This window comes from Belonocnema kinseyi, chromosome 4 (genome assembly GCF_010883055.1).
Source record: "Belonocnema kinseyi isolate 2016_QV_RU_SX_M_011 chromosome 4, B_treatae_v1, whole genome shotgun sequence".
NCBI classification, from domain to species: Eukaryota; Metazoa; Arthropoda; class Insecta; order Hymenoptera; family Cynipidae; genus Belonocnema; species Belonocnema kinseyi.
Window position 1 is genome coordinate 83,012,184 of NC_046660.1, and position 25,153 is coordinate 83,037,336.

Sequence of the window (25,153 nt, forward strand, 5' to 3'; positions counted from 1 at the left end):
TATAGAGCTCCAAGGAGATTTTGTTGAAAAATAAAAAAAAATTTACCCAAAAAAAATTGTTTTTATACTTCATTCTAAGGACTTATTGAACTACCCTCGTATTTTCCTACTTCATGGAGTGGTAGAACTTTTGCCTTTTTTCATTCCCTAGGAAAATAGCACCGTTTGAGACATGCATTGATTATATAGATTAAATGCACTATCGCTTTTTTAGGTAGATATTTTACAACAGCATTTCGGATTTCGGTTATTCTCGGGCTTTCTTAGGTCTTGTTTTAACAATGATTTTTTTAACTTTCTTCGGGGTAGCAGAATTTGTGAGTTCGGTTTTGGTTTCTGTATTGTTTATATCATTATATTTATTATTTTTTTCATTCTCCTTGTCTACGTAGTTTCCCGTTAGTTTGTGTATATTTTCAAAGTTATTTGCTATGGCTTCAGCTTTATCTTTGTCGTTAAAGACTATACTGCCGTTTTTTTCTAGAGGTGGTATGAACTTGTTATTTTTGTAAGGTCACCTGCTGCTATTATTTTGCTATTTAGCGAGAAAATGTGCGCTAGTTCTTCTCTATCTACTTTTTTAGGAGCATAAAGTGCGATAATCATTAGGTTATTTTCAAGTTTTATGGCATGGACTTCGTTAGATTTCAGTTCTTTAATATTCATTTCTATGCATGGGATTTGATTTCTCACAAACAAGGAGGCTCCAGAACCTCTTTTGCTCTTTCTGTTCTTTTTGTAACATTTATACCCTGCAGGAGGCTTCTCTCTATCTTTGTTAGTGAACCATGTTTCTCCAACTATGAATATGTGTACATCATATTTTTGGAGGAAAATGGGTAATTCGTGTATTTTATTGTTCAGTCCATGGACATTCCAAAGGACAATATTGAGATTATTATATTTTTACCTAATTTAAATCAACTTCTTGAGCAATTTCCAAATGACTAGTGCCCTATCTATATCTGTTTTGCTGGATTTGAGTCTATCTCTTAGCTTAGTAGCAAATATTATAGTAATTTACTCAGGTCGCATGGGTTGTTCATTTATTTGAAAACATTGAGCACCTCTTGGAGCTGTTCGGGTCCGCTCGCTGATCGCGCGCTGTTAGTAGACTACATGTAGCCCCACGGCTTTTGTGCTAGAATTTTTGGCAGCAGTGTGATATTGTTTTAGCTGGATATTGGGGAGTAGCGGGCACCCCTCGTTTGTGTCTCAACATTGGGAAGTTAGATTTCTTCTTTCCTCTAGCTTTGCAACGTGTTCATGGTACTTGAAGCACAATCTATACCTCGCTGGGTGTGGCCCATTGCGGTTATTGCACTGTGGGTCGGTTCCTTTAGGTTTGTCACAGTTTTCTGTGAGATGGCTTTTTTTTATGCATTTTACACAAGTGGGTTCATGATTGCAGTATTTTGATCCATGTCCAAATTGTTGGCATTTGTGACACACAGTGGATTTTCTCGTGCTCCTGTACTTCTCCCACTTCGCTCTGACAAGTAGTACATATCTGATGTTGTATGCCTCTTTGGGTATGGCCTCCTTTCCCAGAGTAATCAGGAAGAATGTATTTTCTTGAGTATTGTCATTGGTTACTTTCATTTGGATGACCCTAGTGACTTGGAGTTCCTGACTCTGTAGATCAGCTTCAATCTCACTTGTGGTAAAATTAGGAAGTCCATTGAGGACTACGGTGAATGGTCTCTCGTCCCTGGTGATAAACGTATGTTGCTGTATTCCTATTTTTGCTCAGACGTATGGGATTTTGGATCGTTTTGTTTAGACTTTGGATGAATCCACTGATGTCCGGGATTTTCTGGGTGACAATAATTGGAGGTGATCTTCTTCTCTTGTTGATGTTAGTGTTGATGGTTTCTTCTGGGCTCATGATACGATCAGTACCAGGTTGCAGTCAGATGATCGAATCTGCGAATGATCAATGATGTGATCAACTCTAACGATGAATCTGATAAATTATCAATTACCCAATCGACTGCTTTGTGGCTGCGAACGCGCTTCATTGTTGAGAAAACTCTGGGAGTGCGCGCCAGCTGAATTTGGTGAGGTATTCGCGCCCCATTGGCTCCTGAATCGGTGAAGGGAGAGGTTTCTCCCACCACCTAGCAGTGTGGAAAGCGCAATCCAATCCAATCAAATGATTTCTTGATTGGGCGTCGTGCCTGCTCCCTACTTTGCTTCGTCTCCTCATCTCCCAGCGTTACATATGTAATTTGGGCTTATTATGAAATTTGTAATTATTTCTAGATACGATTAAACATAGTTTCTCGAACATATGCAAAAATAAAAACAAGGTAGTCTAAAAACATTTTGTAGGGATTTAAAAATAATACAATTGAAATTTATCATTGTGGAAATGTTAATGTTCTCACTCTCTCTGATTTAAATATTTATTTAAAGTTATTAAAATAATTTAGGGTGGAAAAAATGTTAAAGTCTCAATATTTGTGAACTATTATAACGCGGATTAAAATGATGAACAGTTAATATCACTAGGTGATCTATATAACATAAAAGGAATTCTTAATATAATTTTAAAATCTTCGACTCTTACCCGCTCCTTTATGTATTTTAAATGATTCTGAAATGCTTTTCGGAGATGTTGATGTTTTGACTTAAGCCTCAAGAGCATGCAATTTTCCATGGTAGCCACCAGTTATTTGTTACATGCGCCAGACATGACACACGGACAGTCATACACCTACGAACAACAGAGATGGAAAAGTTAGGAGCTGTACAAAAACTGCGTCACACTGTTTCACTTGAAAAGTTGTCTTTTTGGTTTGAATATTCAAAAATACAGCTGTTGTTACCAAAAAAGCGATTAGTTACAATAAATAGTTAAAGAAACTAGTTACTTCCCATCACTGATTATGACAACTATCTTCATCCAACATGAACCTTTAACAAAATTTGACTCCCGCCTGCAAATACTTATTTTTTTAGAACTTAAATATTAATTGGTGAATTTCAGAAGCATGTCCTGTTGAAATTGAGTATACTAATCGTACTTTTAATCCTCTTTAACGCTGCTACCTTTGGCTCTGGTGCATGTCTTGCATCATCTAACACGTGGTAGGTATTTTATTCTTGAAATTATGCAATTTCTCTCTCTTTCTCTGTCTTTTTCCTGCATTGTAAATCAAGCGTGATCTGGTCTGTCTGACTACCTCCGCGCATATATATATATATATATCCTTCACTCGCGAGTGCGTGTGAATGTCGACTTGTTACTCGCTACTCGCAAACAACATATCAATGAAACTTGCACGAGAGCATACACCACTTATAATTGTTGAATTCATAAAGTCTGCGGTGCAATGATTTCCCAACCTACTAATGTCGCACCACACGCCAGTCTCAAATCAACCGTAAACAGACAAACATTAAAAGGCATTTGGGAATTACCTTTGAAATTCTTACTTATAATCTTCTCAACTTTTGTGCAAATAATTTAAAATGATTTTATAAGAAACTCTAATAACGAGTCAAGAGTCTAGACCAGAGCAAAAAAATGTCTTAAAAATCAAATCAATACCTCATTTTAATTTTCTAGACTAAGAATTTGTAAAAAGATCCTTCATTGTACTCGAGTCTTTTTATCAAACAAATCTTAATCGTTTGTGGATTTTAACGGGAAGTGAATTAAAAAGTTTAATCAAAATGACTCGACTTGATACAAAACCTTGTATTACGAACGTGGATATGAAAATGGATTTGGATGTGAATATGAACGAACCACATATGGTAATTAGCCATAGTGAGGCTATTGAGGAAAAAGAGGGACACTTGCAAAATGTATCAACTTCCTTAATCAGGGCCCTACACTGCTCCGCAGACTATTTATCAGTTTTTGGAACTTTGAGTGATAAATCTTCAAATTCTAAGTGGTATGTTTCAATGACAATTTCAGCTTTACTGAACGATCCATCAGTTTTGATCGAAGGAGTCCTTTTTCGAGCGAGATATTTGGGATCGACTCAATTGGTATGCGAAGGACAACCGACAAAATCGACTCGAATGTGCCAGGCCGAGGAAGCGGTCTCTAGGATAAAGGTATTCCTGTCCTTACCATCTTCTTAAGATCTACAATACTATCATACTTTAGCACATTTAATGGTTTCGAGTCACTAATTATAACATTAATTCTCGCAATATGATTGATTTTGCTAACTCTTTATTCCAGTAATTATTAACTAGACATTTTCGAATCCCAGTAATATTCGAATTAAGTCGAAACACTATATAGTGGCATGCTCTGGATTGCTTTTAAACCACTTTAATTTGCTGTTTCATTTGTGGCGAAGACTATGCAACAGTTTGAGCTATAACGATGTATTTCAGTGTATATGAATCTTAACTCTCTGAGGAGTTTGTAAACCAATTTTTGTGTTTCCTTATGAAAGAATAACACGATTACGAATACTGTCAGCCAGTAAGTTACGAATTCCTCAGGTAGATAAGATGCTGGTTCGTTAGGCCACATTACTAGTTGAACCTGAGAGTTTCAGCAGGAAAGATTTATCGCACGTGCTGTATGATTGCCTCAAGGAAAAGCAAACAATACTTTCTTGCATCTTATGACTAAATTCTGCATCTCAAAAGTCTGCATCTGAGCCAGTTTCTGCTAATCGACAATACTTGCACCTTATTTCTTTTACTTACTTTCGTAGAAAATCAGAGTGGCCACTAAAATTAAAAGAGACTAAAGGTCCAACCAAATTAAAGATAAGGTTTGAGTGGCCATCCTGAGGGAAATTAAGCACTCTCTAATTTTCAAATTTGGAAATTTTTCTTTGTAGCTATCAACTTTTCATTTCCTTGAGATAACTAAGCCACCGTTTTCTTTCCGGCGCTCTCATTCGTTGATGTAATCAGTCTTCAGATAATTCTTTTCTAAAAAGTAGATTCTTTATTTGAAAATAATGACATAGTGTATTATTTGATATAAATTTTATTGCTAGAAAAAAGGGACGTTGAAGACTGATTAGAGCACTTATATTTTATATAAGCAATCCAGATAATTGTGAAGTGGCCGTTGTGTAAAGAGGCCTGAATGTTTCAGTGTAGCGCCCCCTTCCTCACATCACCAACACAACCCGACCACCGAACACTGTCATCTTCTCAGTGTAATTTTTAATGTGTCTGTCTGTTGTCTGTCGGTCTATCTATCTGTTTTTGTCTACTTGCCTGAAATCTTTTCACTTTTCTTCGTAGATTGAGACGCGTATTGCACCCAAATTGGAACTCCATTTTTCTCAAAATTTTATTGATTCAGTAGGATAAGATCTAAGAAGAGGTCATGAACTATAAAGGAAATACTGAAGCTGAAAAAAGTTTCTAAAACTACCTCAAATACATTTTTCTTTACTGATACGCCGAGATAAGTAGGATTTTAGAATTGAACAAGACATTTTCCAGGGATTGGATCATTAATTTGATCAATAAGTCAATCTTTGTCTTGTTTTAATGGAGCTCGGATTTTCCAGAACTAAACAATTTACATTAAAATTGTAAAGTAGGGATATAATTTTGTTTGAACAGGGTGTTCAGTGTGTGGGAAAATCGTGAATTTACGGAAAATTTATTGATGCGAGAAATGTACGAGATCCTATTTTTGAAGCGAGAATTTTTTTATGTTTCATACACGAAGCAGGATAGAAACTTTCTTTATTTTTTTGAATTACCGTATTTTCACTTGATTTTCTAGCAAAAAGTATAAAATTGCAGAAGAATGCTCAAATGATTTCGAGAGATAAATGAGGGTTGCTACAGATCAGGAACTTCTAAAAAGTCCGGGAATTAAACAATCGTCAGTGAATATCAGGGAAAACCTTAAAGAGTCAGGGAATTTTTTATAAATTAAAGTTGAAGTTTATAAAATTATGTAGAACATTTTTCACTAAAAGTGTTTAAGCTAAATTTAGAAAACTAACATTTGTTTGCATTATTGTTCTCCTAGATTTAAGGTTTATTTTTTGTATACCTAAAAGAAAAATGTATAACGGTCAGGGAATAGACAGGCTATTTCGAAATTGGAATTTTGGAGCAACCGTGATCAAATATAAGTTGGATAGTAACATAGAGAGGTTTTGTTAACAGATATTTAAACTAAAAAGGAAGAACTCATTGAAAAAATACAGAGTTTATTTAGTCGTTTCTGAGAAAATGATTATTTTCATAATGTTTGTAGTTACATATTCCCATGGATATCAATTTTTTTTTTATTATTTCGAGAAGATATAAGAGCCTTTCCAAAGATTCAATTTTATACAATGCACCATAAAAGATGTTAAATGCAGCAAATTTTTTTAATAAAGATGTGTGTATTTAACAAATATATATTTATGTAACTCAGTTTACAAAGAAATTTTTCAACATCTGAGAGGTTTCTGATTATTTTTCTGGGGCTCACTATTAAGAAATCACGATTAGCACAATTAACAAGTGCAAGACATGACAAGCGCAAAGAAAGCCAGTATTCCATATTTCATTTTCAGTTTAAAAAATTTGTTTCTAACTAGATTAAAAAAATATTTTTAATGTCTTACAACTTCAAATCATAAATAAAACTCGAAAAAACGAATTAAGATAAAGGAATGAAAAATAGATAAATGGCAAAATTTAAAAAAGGATCAATTTTTAGTTTATCTGTTCTTTCTATTTTTTCAGTTCCGTAACATCTTTCCTGGTGTTTTTTTTACATTCAGAATTCCAGAGGCGTTCAAAATAATTTTGAAAGGTATTATTACCAGTATTTTTTTAGAAAACTGCAATAAATTATCATAAAAATATTTTGTATGATAAATTAATTTTTAAATTAGATGTGTATGGGAATTTTCAAAGAGCCTGCTGATATTGGACGGAAATTTTATCGTAGGTCTCTGCTGGACACCCTTTTAAACGACATAATTCTTAAACCGCAAATATCTTACGCAAGTTGTATCAGCGTTTTTTGTAATTTTTTAATGATCATTGGAAATTTAGGAAAAAGGTTAATTTTACTGACAAAGTTTTTCTTGAATTTCTCCTATGCTTCAAAAAATTCCATAATAAAATTTAATTTTCGAATTTTATCTCAACTAGATCGCTTTTATTCATAATTTTTAAACTGAAAATACAAAAATATCTAACCTAAGATTTTATTAGATTAAAACTTTTTTGTTAAACGCTGTAATAACGAAGTGAAAGTTTCTTGCGTTTCGTAAAACGTGCAGACATTTTTGTAAAGTTAACAGGGGTATCTGACAATCTTGAAAGGTATAATAAGATTGATGCTAATCTCTAAAATAATGAATGCATTTTCCAAATAAAGTAATTTTTTAATTAGTGACGAAATTTCAATATTTTTATTTTTATTTTGCAGTTTAAACAAAGTCTGTAGATTACATTCATTATAAATATGAAGTAGACATTTCTATATAATATATTTTTTAAACTTGTTATCATGAAATTCGTAACGAACAAAAAAATGCATTCTTTACATAATTAAAAATTTTAAATGATAAAAAATAAACATTTTTCACATCAAATCTCTGTCAACTCTTCTAAAAGCGGAATTCTCCATCAATAACGAAATAAAACTTGGATAAGTCGTTAAACTTTTATTGAGCTATTTGCAATTCTAATTGTAAGGTACTAATTTCAATTAATAATGTAATAAAATCGGGGCTCTAATCATTGTTATTGCACATTCGTTAATGATCTTTGTTAATTTGCCTGAAATCGCGTTTTGCTTTTGGCCAAATCTTTTTTGTTATCTCGGTATGTTTCTATTACATATAAAATGTATTTTTTTTTTTTAATATATATAAAGCTAAAGCATGGGAGTAAAATAAAAATTAAAAATTTGAATTGAGTAACGCTTTAAATTTGTTTAAAAATATTAGTTAATTCAAATATTTTTATTTTATTATTTTAAGGGCATACAGTATATCAGAGCAGCACATCTAGTCAATTAGGGCTGCTTTTTTGTTAAATATAATTTTCAAGCATTCATAATTTTACCTCGAATCTCTTATATTTAAAATTATATAAATAATGTGGGGACGATGTTATTCTTCTTTGTTTATACCTTTATTACAATGTGTGGTTATAAACTCAATTAATGCCATCACTGATCTTTTCTTCTTAAGTTGATTGTAAAAACAGCAGACATTTCAAAAATTAAAAGAGATACAAGAATAATTCGCGAACATATTTATAAATGATTAAGTAAAAAAGATTTGAGGTGAGCATTATAAATATTTAGAAAATATATTTAAAGGAACTAGACAGCGGTACCCTATAATAATAATAAAGTACTATATTTCCATAAAATCTCTTTAAACATATTTTTAAATTAATGTTTTAACAATATAAAAAACGTCTTTTAAAAATATTTAATTTCAATTTAATAACGAATGCGAAGAGCCTTTGACGATTGCAAAGCTTGCATAAAAGTATTAAGCATAAGTGTTTGTTGAATGCTACATGTTTTCAGGATAATTCGATGTTTCTCAGCTGTTTATTTTGAATGTCGAATGTGTGAAATATTATTTAACCAAAAATAGGTTTTCTTCTGTTGAATATTAGAAATACACGATTTCAGCTAAAATAGATCATTATTAATTGGAAAAACAATTTTCCTTTAAACATCTTCCAAAATGAAAATAAGATAAATAATTCGTTTTGCAAAACAAAATTTTCGAATAACTTTAATTTATAAGTTTATTTGGTTACTTGTTTTTAAAATTATGTAAATATAATTTTTCTAAAATTTTTGAGAAGATTCAAAAAGGTTTTTGAAGATTTCAGATAAGTCGAATCAAAATTTCAACAAAAAATTTTATTTTCAACCATAAAAGATGAATTCTCAACAAAAAATGTGATAATTGAAATTTCATTCAAAAAATAATTTTATTTTAATTCGAAGACATAAAAATTATTTTCGAATCATTTCAAAATTTCTAAGAATTCCTTAAAATCATCTAGATTCTTTTTCGGCATATTTTGAAATCTTAGAAATAAAAAAATAGGTTTTTTTTCATTTCTTTAAAAATTACAATTTTTTTAAAATCTCAAAATGTAAATAATTTTCAAATCTTTTCAAAGTTTCGAAAGCTTCGCAGTATCTTTTGACAGAATTAAAAATGATATAATTATTAATAATTTTAGATAGTATGTTTGATGTGCAAAGTAGACTTAATTTGTAAAAATCGAAATATGTAATACAAACGTAGAAAGGGAATTAAAAAAGGAATTTTCTATTTATATTACATATTAGTTTTCTCTCTTGGGATTAAAATAAATCAGAGTGAAATAGAAAATCCCTGGAAAAATTAAAATGAGTTTCAGTTTGCATACTTTGGAGATCATTTAAAAAATAAATTCCCTTTAGGAAAATTAAACAGATAAAGTAAGCTATATTTATAAAAATTAACTAAGATCCTTTAGCATTGACGCTTGTTGCATTAATCTCGCTCGCCTGTGCTTGAACTTGTAAATCCTTTTGCTAATGTAAAGGGAAAACTTTTCCCTGTCCCAGCTTGTTTCCTTCCTAGACCTTTGCTTGAAATTAGGACTAGATAATGTGATTGTCACTCTTGACTTGTAACACCAATGGTGCTCTGTTTTTAAATTATTCTTCGATAATAGAACTTTGCTTAACTACTCGCTATTAATTACTATAATTGCTACTGCCTATGAAAATATCGCCTCCTAATCTATTTCAATTTTGAGTTGCTAATCATCCACTAAACTAAAAAAATATATATTTAAAGTAGTTATTTCAAGACAAATATAATATGCAATATAAAGAAAGATTCAGGATAAACTTAAATATATTACTCAAACATTAATTAGAACCAAAAGTTTGATTATTTCTGAACAAAGTCAGAGTTTTTAAGGAGTTTAGCAGCTCAAATGTTTAGTAGGGTGACTCGAAAAGGCAATATTTTAACAATTTAAAGCCCCTCGGGATTTGAAAGTAGCAGTCTCATTTGTGATCCTATATATTTTTTAATTTGAATTGGATTGGTTAATATTCTAAGGTTGCTTAAGGCGAAAGTTCGTTTCTAAATAATCTGCCTAATATGTTCATGTTTGATCTTTTTTTTAAATTCTTTATCTGTGTTTATTGAAAATAAAATCTATTTTTAATCGGCTTCCTAAATGGAATAAATTCCCCTGCTTTGTGAATTATTCTAACATTTTTGGTACTTTAGTTTTATTCCCAAAAAAGTTTAAGTTCGTACATGCGCATTAAAACCTTAAAGCTTTTTAAATTAATATTGTCTAAAGTTTAAAAATTTGACATTTAAAAATTTAATAATTTATTACTTTTTTCTTAAAACTTCAAAAAATTCTACGTAATATATAAGTATTTAAATCTTTTTTTTAACTGCTAAAGTTTTCAAGTTTGCTAATTTCTAAAATTATAGTTCTGACCCATTCGGATATTTAAAATTAGTATATCCACTCAAAACTTTCAATATTTACTTGAAATTTAGAATTTTGTGTTCATAGTCTTTTAAAATTTGTTTCTCTTAAGGTAGTTGTGCGAAAAATCAGATCTCTATAAAAAATATTTTTTCCATAATTTTAAGAATCAATGTAATATTATTGATGATATCATTTCGAATAAGAAATATTAGTTTCAATAACAAATCTTGTAACTTGAAAAAAAAATTTGTTATCCATTTTTTTGCAATCAAATTTGTTCTTATTATCGGTTCTTTCAAATTTTCGGAAAATCGTTGTATTTTAATAAATTAATGCTTATTTGTTCGGAGAAAACATTCTCTACAACTATGATGTCTCTAATTTTAAGAATACATTTTTCTATGGCTACAAACGTTAAACACAATTTTTGTAAGAAAACATTTTTTAAACAAGTACTTAAATTTTGAGATTATTTACTTATTTAAAAAATTGAAAACAATGGAGCTGTATGAAATTCTTTCCTAAAAAAAAGCCATGATTGATTAAAATTCAACTATGTTGAAACAATTGTTAGGAATAATCAATAAGAAAAAATACAGTTACAAAATCGATTGTTAAAATAATTATTTTTCGTGAGTTTTAAACTTTATCATAAAAAGAACATATTTTGTTTCATAAGATATGACTGATAATATCATATCAATTCTTAAAATCATAGAACATATACTTTTAATACCTCAAATTTGGTCTGTTTGCGAATTCGCAGTATTACTTCTAGTTCAAAGGTATTTAAGTTTTAAATTGTAGAGTTATAAGTTTTTTTTATTCTACTATTGTGCTATTTTGTTATTCTGACATTGTTAAAGTTTGAGTGTTACCAAATTTTTTAATTTAAATTTTTTAAATTTAGAAACCTATAAAGAAATGTTTTCAGACTTTCAGAATTCCAAACTTGAACAATACCGTAAAATGAGACTAAGTGGAACAGTGTGCGTTAAATCGGACACCCGGAATTATCCTTTTTATGACTTTACCCCACATTTTTCACGAAGGTCCATTTTACATAATGTATCTTGAATTAAAAAATTCTGGAATTCAATTTGATAATAAGCGCTAAACTTATTTTTTCTATTACTTTTCGGCTTGTTTTAAACTGAAAAAATAAAAATGAGTATACCTAATTTTTCCATACAATCAGTTACAAAATTTTAAATCTATTGTGGCCCCATGCAAACACTAGGACCTCCATACTCTATTCCCCGAGAGAATAACCTACAGACGGACCAAGTTGCGTCCACTTTGCGCAGCTATAGAAGCGTTTTTTAAAGAAAGTTGACCCGCATGCTCATTGAACGTCATACAAAATTGAGTGTCTGCTTCAATATTATATATTTTCATCCAGACAACTCCTTCTTTGTCAGTATCTCTGCCGAAATACGTAAAGATGCGCATCTGCAGGTTATTATTTCGGAGAATAGAGTATAAGTATTAATTATTAACCAATTCCCTTTAAATTGTACAGGGGTCTTTCAGTGACCCCAAATGAAACTTTCAAACGCAGGGAGTTTTTTTATATCTAAAATTGTTGTTTTTTCGAGCCTCTCCAATGGTTAGGGCTTTTGCTCTTTGCCTTGTTTCGTTGGTGGTGCCGTGGCAATGTGACTAGCAGAGCCTTTGTTTGTTTGTTTGGCGCGTGCGTAACCAAAGGATGGGCCAGTGCCGATGCAGGCTACCCTCTTAAACTATGGGGGGACCCACGGGTATGGGCGCTGCAGCGTTGCGTCGCAAGGAAGCCTTGAGGACGACGATTGCGACTCAAGTGAAGAACTGATAGGCAGCGCCTCCGGTGGGGGCCAGCCAGAAATACAGACAGTGGGGGCCCAGCCAAAGCTGGCCCCAATCAGTGGCTCGGTGGGGTCCAACGGACCCACCACAGTTTTCAGACTACAATTTCTCGGGTCGGTTGAGGTGGAAGAGGAAGGGGGTCGCAAACGGCGAAAACGCCTTAAGAAGCACATGGTGGAAGAGGCCGTAACTAAAATAAAGGTCCGCCTTGCCCAATATCCCAAGCATAATAAATCCTCAGCTTTATTTTATTCTAATTCATATTTGTTATTAATATTCGTTATTATTACATTCTCGTCCTTTTAATCTCTCTTAAGACGATCGGTGGTTTTCCGTTTTATTTTTTATAATCGTATGTGATAAAATAGATACCACGGTCGGCCTTTATATAAACGTCTCTATTATTCTCTCACTTTTGAATGGCATGATCTGCTAATCGAACAGAGGTTTGAGATTCACGTAAAGTGTCAATAAATTCAAATTCAGACAAACTCTCAGGTTTAAGAAACTTCCATTTTACCTTTTTTTATTTTAAGTTTAAGTTATTCAATCGTTCAATTGTTCTAGTTCCTTTTTTTTCTACTAAACATGTTATGATAGAATTAAGTGTGGAATTTGGCTCTATAATGAAATGGAATTTTTTCTTGTTTTATCTCACACGCTGCTTTTTGATAGGCTTTGGTAAGTGAAATCTTCAGGTTTTTTTTTTTAGAAAGTAAAAAGGTGTCGAATCTAACTTTTATCAAACTATAAATGAAACTTTTTTGAATCTTTGAAATGATTTTTCATCAATTTTCACACCTCTCTAGTTTCTGTTCAAATTAATCAACATTTTGCTGAAGTTATTCTAATCCGCCGTTGATATTTTTATTTCTCATCAGGCACCAGATGGAGAAACGCAACCAAGTACAGAAGTCGACCTATTCATCTCGACGGAGAAGATAATGGTTCTGAATACGGATTTGAAAGAAATCATGATGGATCACGCTCTGAGGACAATATCCTACATAGCCGATATTGGAGATCTGGTTGTCCTCATGGCTCGAAGGCGGTTTGTACCACATGAAATGGAGGAAGCACCAAAAATCAACAGAACGCCAAAAATGATTTGCCATGTTTTTGAAAGCGAAGAGGCTCAGTTCATTGCACAGAGCATCGGGCAAGCGTTTCAAGTAGCTTACATGGAATTTCTCAAGGCCAATGGGATTGAAGATCATAGTTTCGTGAAAGAGATGGACTATCAGGAGGTTCTGAATTCACAGGAAATTTTTGGAGATGAACTCCAGATGTTCGCGAAAAAAGAAATGCAAAAAGAGGTAATTTTATATCTGTCATTCTAAAATTGTTAAATTTTCTTATTTATTGGATCATGATAAAAAATTAGGGAAGACCATAGACCTTATTAAATAAATGATAGTCCAAGATATCACATTTTTCATGAGGCTTAAATTTTTCGAAATAAAATCACAAAACTATAAAATAAGCTAAAGTTGGGGTTCCTTAATTCGTTTTATTGCCACTCGCTGAAAAAGAGTCTGAATTGTTTAATTAGAAGAATCCGAAAGCTTTAAGTCGTCTTCCGAATTCAACAATATGATCACTTTTATCCTAAAAAAATTGTTGTCACTAGTTAGAGGGCAAAACAGCACAGCAAAACTGAAGCAGGACTTGTTTCTGGAGTTACTATTGTCCCCGAAATGTGAGATTCTTCTTGTCTAAGAACAATTTTATCATCAATTTAATTGTTGAACTGCACTCGCATCACAAAACTGCGCATGTAGAGCCATCAAGCGACTTCCTATCTTTATTTGTTCTCGAGATAAAGTATTTGTAAATAAATCCCCCAGGGTGGCAACTCGACCAAGAAACTGGGAAATGCCCAGAAATTTACTTCAAATAGCAGAAAAAATCAACTTTTCATGATTTTCATCATTTTGTTCAATTTAGAAAATTGATTTCTACTCTATATACAGTCGCAGATTTATCAGATTATCCCTGTTTGTTTTAATTAAGTCATAATTTATTATTGATCCTGACTTGGAAGAGGGCATTTTAGAAAATAGATACCTTTTTTATTTTAGGATAGGGACTTTCCGTAAAGAAATATAATTTTACTTGAAATAGGGCATTTTTGACATGGAATGGGATTTTTTGAAAAGAATTATCATTCGGACTTAGAAGAAAAAAATTTAAAGGAATTTCTGTTCCAAGTCAGAATTTGCACAATTTTAAAGTTCCCTCTTCTAAATTTTAAATAAAAAAGTACTTTGAAGTAGTTTATAGAGTAGAAGTATCATTTAAAAGAAGATAAATATATTGCTATATTATAATAGAAAATTTCGTTACATTGTTCGTTGCGAATTGATCTTTGTTTGTTAAAAATTCAACTACTTGGTTGTGAGTTAAACTCTTTTGTTAAAAAATCATTATTTTGGTTTAAGATTCATAATTTTAATTGAAAATTCATCTATGGTTGCAAATGTAACTACTTTACTGAAAATGAATTGTTTTAACTAAAAATTTTGCTTATTGTGCTGAAAATCCGTTTTTTTTTGTGGTTAAGAATTAGATTTTTAACAGAAAACTTCAGAATTCCTTTTTTGTAGAAAATTAATTTTTGTGGTTCAAAATTATTCTTTTTGGTATAAAATTAACTTGTTCAGTTGAAGATTCATAATTTTAGTTGAAAATTCATCAGTTTGATTGAACATTAATTCCTTCAACTGAAAATTTTAATGTCCATTTTTGGTGGAAAATTGATCTTTTTTGTCTTTTTTATTGAAAATTTAACTATTTGGTTGAAAATCAATATATTTGATTAAAAATCAATTTCTTTGTGTGGAAAATTATCTGTTTCTTTGAAAGTTAATCTTTTTGTTTAAAAATTCTTATTTTTGGTTAACCATTCAAGTATTCCAATTAAACATTTATCATTTTCGTTGAAAATTCATTTTTTAGGTTAAAAAAAATTTTTTTGCTTGAAAAATAAACTCTTTTTAAAAATTAATTTTTTGGTAGAAGATTTATTATTTTATTTTAAAATTCATTTCTTTGATTTAAATATGAGCTATTTTGTTGAAAATTTCTTTTTTCTTTGTTCGAAAAAGAATTTTTTTGCCAAAAATTTAACTATTTTGTTGCATTTCTTTTCTTTTTTGATTGAAAATTATTGTTTATTTGAACTGAAAATGTAAGTCTTATTCCAGTTGAATACACCAAAATTTTAGTTTTGGGTAATAATTGATTTTTTTTGTAAAAATTAATTTGTACTTTGTAGAAATTCAATTCTTTCAGTTGAAGATTGATCATTTTAGTTTAAAGTTTATCATATAGGTCGAAAATTAAACTATTTTCTCAAAAATCCGTTATTTTTGGTCAATTTTAAAAATCGGACGAATTTTAATTTTAAAAACTGATTTTTGTAGAGAATTTTCATTCGCATCTTTTTTTATTATCGCAAATATTGTAAGTTTTATAATTTTTGAGTGAATTGGTAAAAAATAGATTTTTTAAAAACAAAAAATTTCAATATTTCTTCACTTAAACTCGTCCTAACTTAGCCAATTTTGGAATTTTTTGATTCTATTAACAGTAAATTACGTGTTAAAATCTTCTTGAACTATTTGAGAAAGAAAAACGTGAATATTTTTATAAACAAGAAAGTTGTTAATTTTTCTTCAAGACTTTGTAGAAATCATGAATTTCAACCTTCAAGCGTTTCGTTTATCGAGCGAATTTCAAGCAACAGAAAACTTGCAGTGACAAAGTTGTTGATTAAGGTTCAAAGAAGTTTTCTGAAAAGGTTTAGATCAATCGCGTTAATGGTTAAAAAATTATTTATGTCTTAAATTATAAACGGAAATCTTGACGCTGCTGCCTTATGCACGTGCCTCCTCGGTTACGAACGTGTTGCAGCGGACCTGAAGGTCAAGTCGGATACCAAAACAAAAATAATAATCGTTTGTAGTTTTCTTCTAAAATATACTATAAATAAAGCAAAGAAGCAGTGAATGGATTATTTCTTAGAATACCTGCAAAAGTATTATTTTTGAGACAGTTTTATGTTAGTTAATACCCTACTAACTTAGGAAAGAATCTCAAAATGAATCGAGGTAGAAAAAGAGATAGACATGAAAAGTTATGGCTTAAAAATATAAAAAAATCTTCCAGAAATCAGGTACGATTAATAACTGTTATTAAATAAATTTTAATAATCTTTTATCATAAATTTAATATTTTAGGCCTATTTCTTTCTTTATTTCCTAAATATATTTTATTGAAAAATTTATAAGTAGCGTAAAGTTATTATTTTAATATTTTGATGAAGAAGTTGATAGCATATATTGTTATTATTTTAGGGAAAAGCGTACATTACAAAGTCTAAAACTAAAAAAGCCGGTGTTAAAGATATTATAATCCCAGAAAAATCTTTCAAACCTATTAAATTCTGCTGTGGAGAAAAATGCTACCAAAAATTTTCAAATCTTCAACAAGAAAAAGTACATAAAAACTTTTGCGTTCTCGGGAACCACGATGAACAAAATGTAGTTCTTATTAGAATGTTAAAGTGCAAGGATCCTGTCGAAACGAATCCAGGTGAAAAAGTAGGACGGTTAAGTCATTGAATTTATTTATTTCCTACCGACGAAGAAAATGTTTTAGTTTGCAAAAAAATTTTTTGTGCTTTTTTGTGCTTGGGCAAAAGAAGAGTTGAAAATGTTCCAAAAAAAATCTTAAATAAGCAGCCTTTAAAAAAATTGGCAGGTGGACGACGCAAAAGTCGTGTTCAATTAATAGAAGATTTTAAAAAAATGTTTATAGAGCATTGTGAATCAATCCTACATCGCAGTTCACATTACAAACGAAAATCCAGTAATCTGAAATATTTTGAAAATCCTTCATTAAATCTTACAGAACTATACAAGTTGTTTGGAGAGTATTATTCAGAAAAATCAGGGGCTAAATTTACGTTATGTAAAACTGTCTACTGTGATTATTTTAACTATCATGTTTGCTTCACTTTTAAATTACCTAGAACTGACGTGTATAACACTTGTTATAAAAATGAGATAGAAGTAGAGGTAAATGAAGAATTAACTGATTACAAGAAGAATGCTGAACTCTATTTGAGATTAAAGAAGCAATTACTGTCCGAAAATAACAGTTTATGCTGTGAATTTGACTTTGCACAGAATTTGCGATTAGCAAAATTACCCGTATCCGCACAGTTTTACCTGCGTTTAGTATGGCTTTTTTTAATGTACATGTACATACTACGAACGAGAGCTATATGTTCCCTATTCTTGAAGGAATTGTAAAGAAGGGTGCAAACACTGTTTGCAGTTTTATTCAATATACAATATTAAAAGAATTTGACAAAGACAAATTCAACAGCATAACTCTGTTTTCAGATTCATGTCCCGGACAAAATAAAAATTACACAGTGTTTTATTTCTTTGTTTTATTGTCAATTTACTTGCAAAGTGAAATAAAATACGTGTTTCCAGTTCGAGGACATTCCTATTGCCAGTACGATAGGAATTTTGGCACATATTCACACAAATTAAAAAGATTAGAACGAATTGAAACTGAAGCTGATTATGTGGAAATTATTCGCAAGGCTCATTCTTCTTCATTTACAATGGTCGATAAATGTGAAGACCTTCAACAGGATTTTGAAAAAAGTTTCAAAGGCAAAGTGCGAAAACCAAAAAACTTTCAAATCAGTAAAGCGTTTGTTTTAAATTTTTTTCCTGATGGAAGAGTGGATGTTTATGATAATTACGTATTGCAAAATCGAACCTCTTTTCTCTTTAAGTTTACGCTTGAACGAGAGAAACTTTCAAAAAGTCCTCCACCTCGAATTGGATTAAAAGCTGCCAAAGTAAAGGATGTAAACAATCTCTATAAAGTCCTAAAGGAAAAGAATTTTTCGAAGAGTATTTTTTTAAAGCAAACATTCAAAGCCGGAATGCCGAAGAAACTGAAGAAAGTGACGAAAATGATTAAAAGTAGTTGAAAATAAAGAATTATTTGAATAATTTGATGTTCAAAATGTCTAATAAATCAATTATTTCAGTGATATCTTGAGTATTACTTTATTATCAGATTCGACCTTCACGTCCGCTGCAGCACGTTCGTAGCCAAGGAGTCCGTACATAGGGCAGCATCAAGACTTCCGCTTGTAATTTAAAACATTTATAATTTTTTAACCATTGATGCGATTGATCTTAACCTTTTCAAAAAACTTCTTTAAACCTTAATCAACAACTTTGTCACTGCAAGTTTTCCGTTGCTTGAAATTCGCTCGATAAACGAACCGCTTGAAGGTTGAAATTCATGATTTCTACAAAGTCTTGAAGAAAAATTAACAACTTTCTTGTTTATAAAAATATTCACGTTTTTCTTTCTCAAATAGTTCAAGAAGATTTTAACACGTAATTTACTGTAATAGAATCAAAAAATTCCAAAATTGGCTAAGTTAGGACGAGTTTAAGTGAAGAAATATTGAAATTTTTTGTTTTTAAAAAATCTATTTTTTACCAATTCACTCAAAAATTATAAAACTTACAAATTTTTCGAAAATAAAAAAAAGATGCTCCTAAAAATTCTCTACAAAAATCAGTTTTGTAAATTAAAATTCGTACGATTTTTAACATTGACTTTCAGGACAATACTTCTCAGACTGAAATCACGCGTATCCCCTTTTGATCCGGAGAGGTTCAATTGCTTTCAGATACAAATATGAGTATGTTACTTTTGATTAACCGGAAAAAACTGGGAAATGACGGAATTGGAAATCGTCCACCGAATTTCTAACGTAGACTTCACTCAGATATTTTTCCAACATTTCTTAATGTAATACATTTTTCAAAATTCCGAAATATTCAATAATTTACGTTTTGCGACGATTTATTTACGATATTGGCACCAAAAGGTTATAAGAGGAAGTTCAAGAAGTTTAAAGCCAGGAATTGTCAGAGAATTTTCTTTAAACGCAGGGAATTTTTTTACAAGAACGTGCCTTCCTTTTTTGTATTTTGCTATATAAAATTTAAAAACAATCATTTTTCATTTGTAAATGTAGCTGCTGTATATTACTATATTGAACTATTTTGTTGAAAATTTGTTTCTTTTTCTTTGAACATTAATTCTTTTAAATAACAATGTTATTTAATTTTTAGTTAAAAAGTTATGTTTCTTTTTTTTCGTATTTTTGATAGAAATTAATCTTCTTAGTTAAAAATTTGTTTGAAAATGTAACATTTTTTTATAATTGTTCTTTTTTAGTTCAAAATTGTATTATTTCATTGAAAATTTGTCTTTTTTAGTGGAAAATTCAACTATATAATTTAATATTCATGTATTTTTGTTTAAAAAAGTGTATTTTTTGGTAAAAAAATAATCTTCATTTTTTTCAAAATTCATCTTCTTAGTTGAAAATTCATTTTTTTCTTTTAAAATAAAACTACTTGGTTGAAAATGAAACTTTTTTGTTAAAATTTGATCTTTTTGGTTCGAAATTCATCACTTTGGTTGAATTTTTTTTTGGGTGGAAAAATACATTTTTTTAATTCAAAATTCAACTGTTTCATTTTTTTGTTAAAAACTGTTTTTTTTCAATTCAAAATTCAACTATTTGGTTAAAAAATAATCTTTTTGTTTTAAGATTATTCTATTACAGATTAAGATTTCATGAAGTTATTTCAGTTAAAAATTCATCTCTGGTTGAAAATTTGTTATTGTTTTTTTTTTAAATTAATTTCTTTAACTGAAAATTTAATTGTTCTTTTTAAGTTAACAATCCAACTTTTGGTTAAAAATTCATTTTTCTTATTGAAAATTAAATATTTTTACTTGAAAAGTTGGGAATTTGAAGTGGTTTAAATTGAATTTAACATAATACTCACATAATTTTACCGGAATATGCATTGAATTTCAAGTGTAAAAAAAATAAAATAAAAATTTGTTTTCCATTATTATTCAAATTCAAGGACCTTAGGGACAAATTCAAGAAATAATTATGTTTCAAGTATTATTCATTTAATTAATCGATGGCGCTAATAAATTTAAGAACGTCTTTTGGTATTATTTTTTCACATCTTTCTGAATCAAACATATTAATTGAATTATTAGAAACTGATAAACCATTATTTACAAATACACTCGCAAAACTGTATATTGTAGAGATAAGATAGTGCGAGTCGATTGTTTAAAAAAAATGCAAAATATTTGAATAGATCTGTACTATGAAAAAGGATTTCTGTAAAAAAAAACTGGATCTGAGAATTTTCTACCAGGATGTCGTGGAACTGTGAGTAAGAGTGCTTTTGAATCTTTCTGTTACAGGTGGTTGTACCAAAGGCAAAAGGTGAAATCCTGGGAGTAGTGATAGTAGAATCCGGTTGGGGTTCAATGCTGCCAACCGTTGTAATAGCAAATTTAGCACCGGCCGGCGCTGCCGCGCGCTGTGGTCAGCTGAACATTGGTGATCAAATAATCGCGATCAACGGTGTCTCGTTGGTCGGTCTGCCTCTTTCCACGTGTCAGACTTACATAAAAAACTCAAAAAACCAAACTGTCGTCAAGTTAACTGTTGTACCGTGCGCGCCCGTTGTTGAGGTCAAAATCAAGAGACCTGACACAAAATATCAGTTAGGATTTAGTGTACAGAATGGAGTTATATGTAGTTTACTAAGAGGAGGAATCGCTGAAAGGGGCGGTGTTCGAGTTGGACATAGGATTATTGAAATTAATAACCAAAGCGTCGTCGCCGTGCCGCACGAGAAGATTGTCAATCTTCTGGCTACTTCTGTCGGCGAGGTATTTAACAAAATTGAAAATATTTATCCCCTCTTGAAATTTAGAGGGTGGGAAATTTCTGGAAAATTAGGTAGGTCCGAGAAAACCTGAATATCGAGTTAAAGCGAGGGACTAGTCAGTAAGAAATCTTAGATTGCTTCGCGGGAAATACTAAAAGTACTCTTGACATTCTCTCAGCAATCTAGCATTCGTGAGAAATTTTGGAAATCTTTGGCAAAGTGTGGACCAGTGTATTTACCCTAGCTGGAAAACCTGGATTTTTCAGGAAATTTTTATATACCTGAAAAAGAAACCTGCAAATGACAGGGATTTTTTTTTAAAGTCAGGGATTTTTTGTGAGCTTGTTTTATTTTTTCAAATTTTTAATATAAAATCAATAACAATTATTTTTCATTTCTAAAAGTAGCTTTATATTACTTTAATTAACTATGTATTTTGCTAGAAAAAATTTTTAGGGTTTAAAAGTAATTTTTTCAACTGAAAATTTAACTATTCAATTTTTGGTTAAAAATGGATCGTTTTTAGTTGAAAATTCAAGTATCTCGTTAAACTGCATGTTAAAATTAATCAAAATCTTTTAAAATTCCTTATACTGCTTTTAATTCAAAATTCTAGTCTTTTTTATTGAAACATCAACTTCTACATTTTTTCTTCAGAATTCTTTTTTTTTCATTAAAAATTAAATTCTTGGTTAAAAGTTTAAATTTTCTGTTAAAAATTAATTTTTGTTTGTTTGAAGGTTCATTGTTCTAAATAAAAATCCATCTCTTTGTAAACTGAGCTATTTTATTGGAAATTCGTTTCTTCAGTGGCTAATCATATAACTATTTTGTTGAAAATTCGTTTTTTTTGTTGTTGAAAATTAGATATTATTAACTAAAAATGTAACTATTCCAGTTGAACATTCCATAATTTTAACTAAAACTATATCTCTCTAGTTGACCATTAATTTTTTTAATTCAAAATTTAACTATACACCTTTTGGTTGACAATTTATCTTTTTTAGTTGAAAATTCATGTATTTTGTTCGAAAATGGTCTATTTTGGTAAAAATTAATCTTCTTCGTTGAAAATTGATATTTTTGGTTAAAAATTAAACAATTCCAGTTAATTAATGATCCGTAATTTTAGTTTAAAATGCATCGTTCTGGTTTAAAATGAGTGAGTGTGCTTAATTTTTTTAAATTGCAATATAATATTTAATGACAATGATATTTCATTTGTAAAAGTGGCTTTATATTACTGTAATTTTTTCAAATGAAAATTTAACTATTCTATTTATGGTTAAAAGTGGATAATTTTTTGTTGAAAAATCAAGTATCTCGTTGAAACTACATGTATTTTTTTGAAATTTTACTAGTCTATTTGCAATATTTTCTTTATTTTGGCAGAAAAATCTGTCATAATTAAAAAATTCAGCTAATGTTGAAAAGTCGTAGTGTTTGGTTGAATTAATCTGTTTTTGATTAAAATTTTAAATCTTTTTTGATTGAAATATCAACTTCTACATTTTTTGTTCATAATTCTTTTTTTTTTAATGAAAAATTAACCACTTGGTTAAAAATTAAAATCTTCTGTTGAAAATTATATTTTGTTGTTTGAAGGTTCTTCATCCTAAATAAAAATTCATCTCTTTGTAAACTGAGCTATTTGATTGAAAATTCGTTTTTTCATTGGCTGAAAATTGAACTATTTTGTTAAAAATTCGTTTTTTTTGTTGTTTAAAATTAGATTTTATTAAATAAAAATGTAACTATTCCAGTTGAACATTCCATATTTTTAATTGAAAGTTCATCTTTTTAGTTGAAAATTAATTGTTGTAACTAAAAATTTAACTTTACAATTTTTGGTTTATAATTTATCATTTTTATTTGAAAAATCGTATATTTTGTTGGAAAATTGTATATTTTGGTAGGATTAATCTTCTTGGTTGAAAATTGATCTTTTTGTTTAAAAAATAAACAATTCCAGTTTTAAATCCGTAATTTTAGTTGAAAATTCATCTTTTTGTTTTAAAATTCAACTTTTCAATTCTGGTTGAAAATTAATCTTTCTTATTTCAAAATCCAACTATTTGATTGAAAATTTTGCCTTTTTTATTCAAAAGTTAACTATTTCGTTGAATAATCATGTCTTTTGTTGATAAATTATATTTTTTGTAGAAAATTAATCATATTTTTTCATCCCCTAACAAATTATTCCGAAAACTCAAAAAAGTGATTTTTCCCCATGCGTTTTACATGGGAAACTTCAAGTCAAAATCGGCATCTGTTATAATTGGAAGAAAAAAAATTATGGAATTTCTTTTTTCTGATTTGGAATGAAATTGGGAGAATCGTTGCCCTCTAAATAAAAGCGTTTTTGAGCGATCCTAATGTAATAATAAATTATCTTTGTCTTTCAGATTTTGATGAAGACGATGCCCACGTCAATGTTTAGGCTGTTAACTGGTCAGGAATCTCCGGTGTACATATAAAGAGTTCAGTTGCCTGGCCAAAAAACAAAACGTAGTGAACAGACAATACATCTGCCATCCACTACCGTATTATACATAACTTCATTGTACAAGTTGTTCCACATGAATTGTTTTGTATTCCAATTCGGAACGCCCCACGCAACCACCAGCTCCTGCTTACAATAAGTAGACTCGAATTAGGTCACTCGAGAAGCCTGACAGATGTTACTAAATATTTATCCAGGTATTATTTATACAAGGACATTAAAATTATAAATATTCTATCGATCAGTGTGACCTCTTACGGCAGCGGCGCAAATATTTTTCTTCGCTTATTTACTTACAGGTACTTGTGCTTCAAGTAAACGAGGAAAGACGTCTGAATGTCTTCTAGACTGTTAAATTTTTCGCAACCTTAGATTTTATGTAACCTCAGGGTGTCTACTCATCTGGAAAACCTCAAATTGTCAGGGTCTTTTTTTCGAGAACTTGTTTAAATTTATTTAAATTCCTGGTATAAAATTGAATAAAAATGTTTCTTTATTTGTCAAAGTATCTTAGTGTTGAACTACTTTGTAGGAAATTAATTTTGTAAACCGAAAATTTAACTGTGTATTTTGTTCAAAATTGAAAAGTTTGAAATTTTGTCGTTCTTGACTGAAAAATATTTATTGATAGAAAATTCTTATTTTTGGGTTCAATTCAACTGTATTTGATCAGGAATTAAAATCTTTTTCAGTTGTAATATCAGCTATAATATTTTTTCGTTGAAAATTCTTCTTCTTGGCTGAAAATTCTACTACTTGGTTAAAAGTTACACTCTCGTGTGAAAAATTAATTGATTTGCTTAAAAATTTATCTTTTTTAATAAAAATTAAACTATTTTGTTGAAAATTTGCTTTGTTTGGTTGTAAATTAATTTTTTAATTGAAGATTTAAATATTCCAGTTGAAAATTGATATTTTTTTAGTTAAAAATCCAACTTTATGGTTTAAAAATCATGTATTCTGTTGAAAATCCTTTTTTTTCATCTGAAAATTTATCTACTATTCCATTTTTCTATTTCTTAACTGGAAATCTATTTATTCAATTTTTTATTGCAAATTTATCTTTTTTAGTTGAAAATTTAACTATTTTGTTGCAAATTACTTTTTTCCCTGATTGATAATTAATTTAACAATTCTATTCTTGATTGAAAATCGACCTTTTTCATTTAAAAATGTAACTATTTTCTAGAAAATGTACCTTTTTTGGCTGAAAATTTACTATTTCATTGCAAATTCATGTAATTTGTCGAAAAATTGTTTGTTTGGTTTTTTTTTTGGTAGAAAATTAATCTTCTTGTTTGAAAATTCAACTATTCTTATTAAAGATTCATCATTTTAATTAAAAAATCATCTTTTTGGATGAAAATTTAACTATTTGGATCAAAATTAGTTTTTCAACTGAAAATTTAAATATTCCAGTTGAAAATTCATCACTTTACTAGAAAATTAAACTATTTTTTGAAAATTTTCGTTGTTAAAAATTAATTTTTTTTAACTGAAAATTGAAATATTCTGTTTTTGGTAAAAAATTGATCTTTTTTAG

At 29.7% G+C, this 25,153-nt stretch overlaps 1 protein-coding gene across 1 annotated transcript in view; it reads left to right on the plus strand.

The window, feature by feature from the left end:
- The window catches only part of LOC117170979, a 69,849-nt gene extending 45,754 nt beyond the window's left edge, over positions 1-24,095 (plus strand). Inside the window, exons 12-17 of the mRNA XM_033358021.1 lie at positions 3,932-4,074; positions 12,148-12,486; positions 12,961-12,966; positions 13,167-13,601; positions 20,635-21,108; positions 23,513-24,095. Coding sequence (XP_033213912.1) covers positions 3,932-4,074; positions 12,148-12,486; positions 12,961-12,966; positions 13,167-13,601; positions 20,635-21,108; positions 23,513-23,584 — 1,469 coding nt within the window. The 3' untranslated portion in view covers positions 23,585-24,095. The remainder of the gene's footprint in view (positions 1-3,931; positions 4,075-12,147; positions 12,487-12,960; positions 12,967-13,166; positions 13,602-20,634; positions 21,109-23,512) is intronic.
- The last annotated feature ends 1,058 nt before the right edge of the window (positions 24,096-25,153 follow it).